This window comes from Vanessa cardui, chromosome 23 (assembly GCF_905220365.1).
Source record: "Vanessa cardui chromosome 23, ilVanCard2.1, whole genome shotgun sequence".
In the NCBI taxonomy this organism is placed as follows: domain Eukaryota; kingdom Metazoa; phylum Arthropoda; class Insecta; order Lepidoptera; family Nymphalidae; genus Vanessa; species Vanessa cardui.
The window spans coordinates 664,418-677,181 of NC_061145.1; the positions used below are offsets into that span (position 1 = coordinate 664,418).

The 12,764-nt window shown below is 35.2% G+C and overlaps 1 protein-coding gene across 1 annotated transcript in view; it reads left to right on the plus strand.

Annotated features, from left to right (window-relative positions):
* LOC124539892 (octopamine receptor Oamb) overlaps positions 1–12,764 on the plus strand; it is a 61,196-nt gene that overhangs the window by 35,653 nt on the left and 12,779 nt on the right. The window contains exon 3 of the mRNA XM_047117252.1: positions 11,071–11,307. Coding sequence (XP_046973208.1) covers positions 11,071–11,307 — 237 coding nt within the window. The remainder of the gene's footprint in view (positions 1–11,070; positions 11,308–12,764) is intronic.

Below are 12,764 nucleotides of genomic sequence, written 5' to 3' on the forward strand. Positions count from 1 at the left end.
CACTGCTTTGTGGTCCTAGGGCCTCCAGACCTTTAACTCCGACTCTCGTTACGAACCTTTGGTATTTCACTTAATATAGTTGTTAAATGACGATTTAAAAGTGCTTGTTAAAACTTCTTGAATGACGTATATTTAGATATTGATTTTTGACCACTTCACTCGTTTTTTGTTCAACAAAAATATAATATCATAGCAAGCGAATGGTTGTTTCACAAACCTATTATATTGTTTACAAAATAAAATTACTTTTATAACAAATTTATCGCAAGGATATAAAATAATAATCATTAATAACATAATACTTCAATCAATTTCTGGTTTTCTAATATTATTATAAAAACAGTAAAACAATATGAGACAACATCATCACATACATTATTCTGATCCCAATGTAAGTAGTTAAAGCACTTGTGTTATGAAAAATCAGAAGTAACGACGGTACCACAAACACCCAGACCCAAGACAAGGTAGAAAAGTAATGATAATCTACATTGACTCGGCCGGGAATCGAACCCGGGAACTCGGAGTGGCGTACCCATGAAAACCGGTGTACACACCACTCGACAATCGACAAAACAATGATACGTCTAATGGTATTTCGCGCCACCTCCCGCCAAAAATAGAAAGAGTTTTAAAAGCCATCTGTCAGCTTGACGCATGACGTTCAAAAAGTCACACTATAATAATTCTCCTAATATATTATATATTAATGATTTGGTGAACAATTTGTCATTTTATAGACAAGCTATATTTAACTCCTTCGCCAGCGCCCTCACCGAACCTTATCATAGGATTAGATCTGACACTTTACTCGTAGCGAGCGAACACACTTGGGCGATCACTCATGTTACAAGAAAACCGGCGATTATAACTTCGTACTTAATTCAGGTTTTTTTTTTAGAATGACACAACTGTTTTTTTTTTTAATTTAAGACGTAGATTATATGAGAAGTTTCATTTGAGTTACATTAAAACCTTTTTTTCTGTGATAAAAAAGTATATCAATATTTTAAATTTTTTATTGACATCTATACATATAGTAAAATTGGAGTGTTTGATTGTAATATCAAAATAGCCTTTTTTTACTCATTGCATATGTATGTATACCGGTACATATACCAAAACAACATTTTTATAATCTTTGTCTGTCTGTTTGTTCCGGCAATCTCTGTAACGGCTGGACCGATTTTGACGGGACTTTCACTGGCAGATAACTGATATAAAAAAGAGTTACTTAAGCTACAATCATTTTTTGTTAAATTAAGTTATTATTAAGTTAAGGGACATAGCTTCTCAGGTTGGTGGCGCATTGACGATGTAAGGAATAGTTAATATTTCTTACAGAGTCCTTGTCTATGGGTGATGGTGACCACTCACAATCTGGTGGCCCATACGCTCGGCCGCCAACCTATACCATAAAAAAGACCAGAAAACCTTCAGCTGATGTTCGCATTAAATTAATTATGTAACTAAATGGTTACTTATTTTCTAATTGATTCATCTTCCATTCTGAACTGATGTAGAAGGCTAATATTTATTTTAATCTTGTAAAATACCCACCGAACGATCTTATAAATACACGAACCAAATAAGTTAAAATAACACCTTTTTTGGACTTGTAAATAATCAGACTTTTTGAACGTCTTCTATTTGAACGCACTACGCTTTTCGTTGATACGAAATATCTTTCTAGTAAAATCGTTTGATTGAACTAATTTGTCTTAGGCAGCGAACAAAATATAAGACTAGAACTGAAAATATACTTTTAATAATGCGTCCAACACAGAACTTTTTTTATAATTTTTCTGTAGCCTACCTGTGTCAAACTCAATTTCAAATTCCTTTATTCAATATAGAAGTATTACACTTATTGATAGACAAATAAAAAACTACTACTGTTTCGGAAAACGAAACACCCTGACCTGAGAAGAAATGGGGAAAGAAACTCAGCCATGTATGTATAATACTGGGATATTAGCTCTATATTCCACGCTGTTCCAAATGCGGGTTGGTGGGATTTACATGTGGCAAAATTTCGATGAAATTAGACACATGCTTGTTTCCTGACGATTTTTTTGCCTTACAGCCGAGCACGAGATGAATTATAAACTCAAATTAAGCACATATACATATATATATATATAGTGGTGCTTGCCTAGGCTTGAACCCGCGATCATTGATTAAGATGCACGCGTTCTAACCACTGGGCCATCTTGGATCTCTCATCAATACTGGAAAAGCCCTAATTTTGACAAAGTAATCTGTCAAAAATATCGATAGAGCTATTTTCGCTACATTTCCTACCATATATCAGATTGTAATGATGATAGACGTTTGATCGCTTGGTCACGGTAGCTATCCACAAAGTAGTAACGTTACTTGGTAGTAAGCTTTTGTATAAGTAGAGCATATTCGTCATATATTTATCGGCCACAGAATAATACCAAGTATAGTTGTGTTCTGGTTTGAAGAATGAGTTAGCCAGTTTCCAAGATTAGTGCTGCATTGATCATGTAAGTTATGGTTAAAATTACGTATTCCATTGTCTTTGGGTGATGCTAACAACTTACAGTTGACCTTCCAATTTGTTAAAAAAAAATTAAATCAATACTTGGTTAAAGATCAAATCATAGCCATTAGGCAACACAGTTTGCCAAATTTGGCCAATTCAAACGTCGTGGAGACTATTAATAGAATTGTTTCGACAATTTCACGTGTATTCCTGTCTGTTTCCGAACAGACGGGGCGACGTAACAATATTCATTATTATTACTATAATTGAATTTAATCTCAACGCCATCTGATGTTTCCGTTTGAACCCCTACTATGGAAACACGAAGACGAGAAACTTCACAGCTTAATATTTTTTGGTTAGGAAAACGAATCAAATATATATATAACATTTGTAGATTATTATCAACTAGAGATTCGCCCCGGCTTCGCACCGGTACAATACAGATGCTTTCTTGTTTATTTACTATATTGTTCATGTATTATATACAAATGAGTTGAGATGGCCCAGTGGTTAGAACATGTGCATCTTAATCGATGATTGCGGGTTCAAACCCAGGCACGTACCACTATATATATGTGCTTAGTTTGTATTTATAATTCATTCTCGTGCTCGGCGGTGAAGGAAAACATCGTGAGGAAACATGCATGTATATGTATGTTCATCGAAATTCTGCCACATGTGCGTTCCACCAACCCGCATTGGAACAGCGTGGTGGAATATGTTCTAAACCCTCTCCTTAATGGAAGAGGAGGCCTTATACCAGCAGTGGGAAATTTATAGGCTGTTACTTTTACTTTATATACAAAAACCTTCCTCTTGAATCACTGTGTCTATTAAAAAACCGCATCAAAATCAGTTACGTAACTTCAAAAATCTAAGCATACATAGGGACAAGCAGCGGTAAGCGATTTTGTTTTATACTATGTAATGAAAACATATTCTGATTCTACAAGGAGGTTCTAATGTAACAAATAAAAAATATTTAAATTTTTTAATACGGAAATATTATGAAGTAATTAAAGCTATGTAAAAACTAACCCAGCACTTCATATAGTACCTTCTAAATCATTTTTCGAAATAACTTCAATGCCACGTGTTTACTTATGAATTATGACGTCTATGTATATATGAATTAAATTATTACATAGTATAAAACAAAGTTGCATACCCTTGTCTGTCCCCATCTATGCTTAGATCTTTAAAATTAAGCAACGGATTTTGATGCGGGTTTTCAATAGATAGATTGATTCAAGAGAAAGATTTATAGGTATGATACATGCACGATGTAGTAGAGAAACAGAAAAATATTAGGAGTAACTAAAGTGATGTCGTAAATAACACATTTTTCGCTTATATTGCAAACGCTGTCTGAATCCTGTGAGATCAAAATAATGTTTGTAATTCGGTTTGTATTGTCTAATGACAAAAAAGCTGAGAACGTTGTTCAAAACTCTGTATTTTTCAGACTGTTCCGAAGTCGGGGCGCATCGCTAGTTACAAAACAAATAGCTCATTATCTATTTACCAGTGGTAGCGATGGTACTTAGAATTGCGACCATAACAATTAGTGCATATTATAGGGTACTTTGTACCCTCATATCAAAATTAGCGTCACTAATCTAATTGAAGTAAAGCAGCGTTTGAGACAAAGAACAGCAATCTGTTATAATGTATTAAGTTTAAGAATTTATTGTTAAAATAATACTACATACCATTATTGTTAGCGGTACTCTTTCAGATACCTAGTTAATGCTCGTTGGAGTTTTTTGGTCTCCATTTTAAATTTCTACCGTCCATCTTATTTACTATAGCTTCCTCCCCCTTTGAGGAGCAAATTCCCCCACGCTGCTCCAATGCGGGTTAATGAATACACGTGTGGAAGAATTTCGTTGAAATGTTTCCTCACGATGTTTTTCTTCACCGTGGAGAACGAGTTGAATTACAAATACAGCACAAAGCACATTAAAATATAGGGGCACTTGTCTGGGTTTGGACCCGCAAATATCGGTTGAAACAGGGTCATCTCGTCATTATCGTCGTGGGTATTTTGGTGTTCATTGCAAAAGGATATTAAGTTAACGTTGAGTGATAAGTGATAATACAACCTTTTTCGGTATTTAAAAAAAGGCACTTACATCAAAATAATTTCCTAACACAATCAATTTAAAGAATGATCAGCCTTCTTATAAAACCTAAGCCTTACTAATAATTACCTTAATATGTCAATGCACCAAACTTCGACTTAGGTTACAAGCTTCGCGGAACAAAACGCAAACAATCGCTTTGTATCCGTTTGTAAAAACCGTTTGAGAGATATTTTTCACAATAAACCAGTGTGCACTTGATCTGATTTCATTACGGAATGGATGCAGGAGGGCATCGAGTGTAAAGGAAATTCTATTGAGAGCTTTTCACTAACGAGTCGGGTGCTGTACTGGAAAGGTTTTTTTCAGCTAATATCATACAAAAGGATCTTTGATTGCGATCGCGAGTGTTCATTTTTGGAATATAGCGTTAATCCTTTCGTCGCTGAATATTTTGGCACAAATCTCTTCCGTTCTGGTTTACAACAAATTAAACAAAGTAAATTCCCACTGCTGGGCTAAAGGCTCCTCTCCCTTTGAGGAGAAGGTTTGGAACATATTCCACCACGCTGTTCCAAAGCGGGTTGGTGGAATACACATGTGGCAGAATTTATATGAAATTAGTCACATGCTGGTTTCCTCACGATGTTTTCCTTCACCGATGAGCACGAGATGAATTATAAAGACAAATTAAGCACATGAATCAGCGGTGCTTGCCTGGGTTTGAACCCGCAATCATCGGTTAAGATGCACGCGTTCTAACCACTGGGCCATCTCGACTCGTCCTCGTCGTGTTCTGGTTTAATTCATAGCAATAATCTTCTGATTTTACTGACATGTTATATCCCTGAAGAGTATCGGCACTTATATATATCTCGAAAATAACGCCAAAAAGTTTCCGCAAAGAGGACACATCCGATAGTGCGAAATGGAAAATAAATATCAGAAAGACAGACTCCACCATCAGGTTTAAATAAAAAATGCCATAAAGAGAGAAGTATATCAGGACATTTTTTTAAGTAATGTTTCATTTACAAAATGTTTCGAAACTCTTTTTTCTCATATACATTCCATGGAGCTTTCCTTCAAGATTTAAGTGCATTAAAAAAAACAATCCACATAACTGTGTTTTTTTTTTGAAGTTCAATTCATCAGTTTTGAAGAAATAGTCCAGCACAACGTATGTCTTTTGAAATGTCTTTTTTCAACACAAATTCATATATTTTTATATCTTTTAAATTAATAAACATCGATCCGAACATGTATTTTTTAATGCAAAAGGTTAATAAACGCTATTCCTGTCGATTAGGCTGCAATAAATCAAATTATAGAAATCGTTTTATACATGACAGTTAACCAAATTGACGTCAAATATTAATAATGTTCCGTCAACAAATCACGTGCCTCAAATGAGCTGTTTTAAAATAGCCTAAGTACCATTTTATATGTGAAATATGACTTCTATTTTTATTGTGTGACGCACATCACTCACACCCACACTAAGTTTGTTCTGCTGATAACTTCTTGCTTTATGATCCTTGATCTGATTCACTCCTACGCTGAAGTGGAAAGGCTTTGGAACTTCTCATTGACGCTAGAAAACCATCAATACAATTTTTATTGCTGCCTAAAGTTTAAAGACTGTTTCACACGGTGTAACGTACATTACTGTGTCCAAATTAAAATTTCTTTCCTATTTTAATCTTTATCCAATCACCTTCAGTTACTTATTTGAGTCTGTTTACATTTTTATTTTCTTTTTTTGAAATATTAGTTAGCTTAATGTTGTCTTAAATTTTCGCGATTATTACACATTTAAATAAAACTAATTATAACGGATGAATCGCGTATATTAATTATTTTTAAACATCCCGACGTTTCGAGCACTTTGCAGTGTTCGTGGTCACGGGTAGACTAAGATGACATTTGTCTATTTGAAGAACAAAGGAAATATTATTAACAACTACCGCCAACGATTTCTCAATTGATATCTTGAGTAACGTTCCGGTTCCACGCAGAAGGCACTAACTGTATCTTTAGGTCTTGCAGTCTGTTGGATTTGGGATTTTAAATTTTTAATAAGTGGATCCCAGGTGTTAGAAAGTCTCCAACCATCTTCTCTATTGAAGTTCGGATGTTTTTGAATTTCAATAGCCTCGCGTATCATTCTAGGAATGAATCTGTGTTCTCTAGCGAGGATCTGTGGTTTATCAAATCGGATAAAATGGTTAGGTTTATCCAGAGCATGCTCTGGATAAACCTAACCATTTTATCCGATTTGATAAACCACAGATCCTCGCTAGAGAACACAGATTCATTCCTAGAATGATACGCGAGGCTATTGAAATTCAAAAACATCCGAACTTCAATAGAGAAGATGGTTGGAGACTTTCTAACACCTGGGATCCACTTATTAAAAATTTAAAATCCCAAATCCAACAGACTGCAAGACCTAAAGATACAGTTAGTGCCTTCTGCGTGGAACCGGAACGTTACTCAAGATATCAATTGAGAAATCGTTGGCGGTAGTTGTTAATAATATTTCCTTTGTTCTTCAAATAGACAAATGTCATCTTAGTCTACCCGTGACCACGAACACTGCAAAGTGCTCGAAACGTCGGGATGTTTAAAAATAATTAATATACGCGATTCATCCGTTATAATTAGTTTTATTTAAATATTAGTTAGCTGATGAGTAAATTGGCCACCTAATTTTTGCGCTCTAAGAAATATTAATCAATCTGAGCTAAGATGCCTCTGATACTAGTTTACACTGGGTCACTTTCAACTAATATAACTAAGTATTGCTATTTGGCTAAAATTTCAATTTTATACTTTGTTTTAGTACTTGATAATTGTTGATATATTCATTGTTACTAATGAAGCCATATTCTATGTTAAACTTGAGTTTAACTGGCTTAGACTCGTATGCTAATTGTTCAGGTTTTGTATATTTTTGTAGATAAATATATATAAATATAATAAATATTGGACAAAATACATACATTACTCGGACCACAATGTAAGTAGCTAATCAAATCAAAATAAACTTTATTCAAGTAGGCTTTTACAAGCAATATTGAATCGCCATTTTACAACCAAGTGAAGCTACCACCGGTTCGGAAAGTAGATTCTACCGAGAAGAACCGGCAAGAAACTCAGTAGTTACTCTTTAAAGTAAAGTAAAGAAGAAAAGAACTACTAGTAAAGAACTTGTTTTATGGAAAATCAGAAGTAACGACGGTACCACAAGCACTCAAACCCAAGACAACATAGGTAACTACTGAGCATTTTGTACGCGGAGTCGAACCCTGGAGTAGCGTATCCATGAAAACTTGTGTAAATAATAAAATAAATTAATAAAACGAATATCTTGAATTCATAGTAAGGGTTTGTCCTGATTGAATGTTTGCTCATCTCCAATACAGCTATATATAGTGCAGCACAGCGTAACATAATATTACTTTACATCTGCTGAAAGCTACGTATTTACTCTTGCATCTTACGTTAACTACTTCGAGATCGGGAACGTTGCTAATACCGTTACAGACGTATTGGAGTATTTATTAACGTCTGTTTGCATTAGTTCTTGAACTTCTGCTTTGAAAAATATTATTTCATTTTGTTTTAAACTGGAATAAAGATATCACTAACGTATGAATAACCATTGATCATAAAAAGACTTTCTTTTACAAATGTTTTAACACTGTTATATAATTAATTATGAGCTGAGATGGCCCAGTGGTTAGAATGCGTGCAGCTTAACCAATGATTGCGGGTTCAAACCCAAGCAAGCGTCACTGCGGCGGTGAAGGAAAACATCGTGAGGAAACCGGCATGTGTCTAATTTCCTCGAAATTCTGGGACATGTGCATTCCACCAACCCGCATTGGAACAGCGTGGTGGAATATCTTCCAAACCCTCTCCTTGATGGAAGAGGATGCCTTATTCTGGGATAAGCAGGGATAAGCAGTGAGAAATTTGATCAGGCTGTTACTTTACTTTTTTCTTTTATATAATTAATTTGAATATGGAATTTAAAGTACAAGAAAATTTATCGATCTTCATACTAATCTGACCTGTGTAAAATTAGGTGTTTATCACGTAGTCTCTTTTAATTTTATGAATTCAAAGCGTTTAAACGTTACTAAATAGACCAATGGTATTGAATTGCTGATGTTTACCCTTAATCGGGCAGAAATAAAAACGCAGTTTTTAGTGGCTTTAAATATATGTCCTTGGGTCATAATTCTGATGTTGAAATTTGACATTCGAAAGCTTTACACCAGTATAATAATTTTATTCTCACGTGACATTGGCGAAATAATCTGTGCCTTTTTGGCACAAATAAAAGCCACAATAATTATTTGCTCATTGCCAAGTCACTATAATTATAATATAAAGAAAACTATTGATACAATTACTAAATGTTGATTTATAACTACATAATAATTTGAATAGGACTTGGCTTCTATGAGATCTCAAAACTTTTTCCGATGGAAAGACTGCAGCGAGAGGCTTTGCATTTTATTACATTTAATGTTTTTGGTGGGATCATTATTACCGTTCGACTGTTACGAACAGACTTTGTCTTCTCTGTAAGTATTTATAGGTGACTTATATGTTGAGGTTTAAAAATATTATTAAGACTAAATTAATAAATAAATCATACTATTCATTAAAAGAGTACTTTTTAGAGAGAAACGCCTGGAGTTAGGCTCGGGTTCCATCATAGGACGCTAATTACTGTCAATAACAGCATTGTAAATGTGTTTATTTGAAAAGAGCAACTATGCGAGTTTCTTGCCGTTTCTTCTCGCTAGAAGCTGCTTTCCGAAACGGTGGTAGTATTTGATTATTGACGATTCAAAAACGCTTCATTGTGAAGTTTACTTGAATAAAATTGATTTGATTTGATTTGAGGGTGAAGCAGTCAGTTAGTAACTCAGTAGTTTCGACGACCTCTGTGGTCGAGTGGTGGACACCGGTTTTCATGTGTACGCCACTCTGAGGTCCTGGATTCGATTCCCGGCTGAGTCGATGTAGATTATCATTAGTTTTCTATGTTGTCTTGGGTCTGGCTGTGGTGCCGTCGTTACTTCTGATTTTCCATAACACAAGTGCTTTAGCTACTTACATTGGGATCAGAGTAATGTCTTTTTTTATGGTATAGGTTGGCGGATGAGCATAGGGGCCACCTGATGGTAAGTGGTCACCATCATCCATAGACAATGATGCTATAAGAAATATTAACTATTCCTTACATCGTCAATGTGCCACCAACCTTGGGAACTAAGATGTTATGTCCCTTGTGCCTATAGTAACACTGGCTCACTCATCCTTCAGACCGGAACACAACAGTACTGAGAACTGTTATTTGGCGGTAGAATAACTGATGAGTGGGTGGTACCTACCCAGACAGGCTTGCACCAAGCCCTATATGTATGTGATGTTGTCTCATATTTTTGTAAAAAATAAAATAAAAAAATAACTTGAGTGATGATTAGCCACACAGCATCAATTACAAACAACAAAGACAAACAAAGTCAAACAATTAAAGGGTTCGCCTACGATAAATCGGTGCATTCACACATATAGTCTTATTTTATCACGCACACACACATATATACGCGAACGTTATTCACACTAATGCATACCGATAATTTAACATCGAGGCGCGACTTTTCCCATTTCTGCTTTCTCTGCACTTTCTTCTCACGACTGAAAGCCATTACCATACAAACACGTAGTCATTAATTAAAATGAAATTCAAACCGAAGTAACACTACCTGTTTTATACGTATATGATAATGATGAAATAATTTATAAAAAAGTCTTGGTTATTTAATATTCATAAACTTGGTCTGAGCTTAGATGATCATTTGTGAATTATACATTATAGCCTATGTGTTATTCTAATGTATAACCTTTATTACTGTAAAAATTCAACCAAATCGGTACAGCAGTTTTTTCGTGAAAGAGTAAAAAAACATTCATACATCAAACCTCACAAACTTTTGCATTAATCATATCAGTAGGATGTAATATATTTTAAGTGTCAAATATAATTACATAATTAATTAATAACAATAAATATTTATCATTTAGATCCCATTTATAAGTCAAGTATTATATAATACTGCCACCGTCTGTCCGTTTGATTAAAGGTGAAGAAATTTCAGAAAGTATTTTCATTCAATAGTCATTAAGAAAAAGAAATTCATGAAGAAAGTTAGGGAGCATTCTGTATTCCTTCTTTTTCCTGACTGTGACCTTATCTATGGGGTCAGCGCACCATGTCTATTCCAATCTCCTCAATTATATGATCGTTTACATTTATCCACCAACCCGCATTGGAACAGCGTGGTGGAATATGTTCCAAACCTTCTCCTCAAAAGGAGAGGAGGCTTTTAGCCCAGCAGTGGGAATTAACAGGCTAATATTATTTCTTTTCTTGTATTCTCTTTTCAGATCTGGATATTCGGGGACGTTTGGTGCTCAGTATGGCTGGCTGTGGATGTCTGGATGTGCACTGCTTCCATCCTCAACCTCTGCGCTATATCCCTGGACAGATACGTGGCTGTTACCAGACCTGTCAGCTATCCTAGCATCATGAGTAGGAAGAGAGCGAAGGTTTTGATTGCTGGGCTATGGGTGCTTTCGTTTGTCATCTGTTTCCCACCGCTGGTTGGATGGAAGGATAAAAAGGTGAGATAAAAGTTTTCGGAACTTAGTTAAATGTACTGTCGTCATAAAACAGATTGATTCTGTTTTAATTAAAATGTATGAAAAAGTTTTTGATGGCACCAACTTAAAACACATTAGATTGATTATATTTAATCATTTTATTTAAAAACAGTTGCATCGATATACTTTGTACTAAAGAGGCTTAAAAAAATCTTATTTCTTGCGAAAACTTACCAAAGTCATGGAAGAAAGAAAGATCCTGTTGCCCAAGAAGGAATTCTTCTCCGGCGTACAGGCCATTTGTGCTGCTGAATGAGAATCAGTACTTTAATGAGGTGTAGCCATGTCCCTCAGAATCTAAATAAGAATTTTAGTCGTATCTAGCCAAGACCTGGACCACGTAGGCTATGGGCCGACGGAGCGTGTTCAAAAAAAAATCACTAGACGTAGCGAATGCTCTTAATAGTCCCTTAGAAGCTATAAGATGGTCACTCTACCATTACGACACGATGCCACGGGATGCCTTCCTACTTCAAGTGACTGTTGAAACCATACATCCACGTAAACTTCTGGCACAGGCATAAAGCGCTACCACCAAGTAAACCACAAATATTCAATTCTATTATTTTGTAAAGGTATATTTAATAACGCTAAAAATTATATCATATGTAACATATAAATTTATTTTTAACTTATATGGTGAATACTATATTATCCACGAAAGGGTCACTTTAAAAAGGTTTAATATCTAAACCTGATAGTGTAATCCTCACTTTTAATAAGAAATGAAACGTGACTGACCTAACATTCCCAGTCTACTAAAACGTTTTTATATCATACAAGTAGTTACCCGCGACTTCGCGCGCATTATAGGGTGTTGGTTGTCATATCCAGTTTGCTTCATACCAAATTCCATCAAATAGGTTCAGCGTTTTGGTCGCGAAATGCCACAGACAGGGATACTTTTACATTTATGATATTAATATAGATTTATACCTTCCCTTCCCAAGTTGAGAAGTACTGATTTAATATTATGAGGCTCAATTAACTTGATTTAAATAAATTCCGAGTTAGCTTATTGGTTAGAACGTGTCAGCTGAAGATTGAGCGTTAAACCCGTTAGACAGTACTGAATATTCATGTACATAATTTGTGTTTATAAGTCTTCTCGTGTTCGTGGACTTTGAATTTGGCGAATGAAATATGTCACATGTATTTTTAACTCGCATTAGGGTGTAAGTCTTCTGATCTTAAATAGAGGTGGTGTTTCTCTATAATGAGTCGTTTTGTCTTTGATAGTTGACATCTTAGGTAATTTTACTTGGTGGTAGGGATTTGTTCAAGCCCGTCTGGGTAGGTACCACCCACTCATCGGTTATTCTACCGCCAAATAACAGTACTCAGTATTGTTATGTTCCGGTTTGAAGGGTGAGTGAGCCAGTGTAACTACAGACACAAGGAACGTAACATCTTAGTTC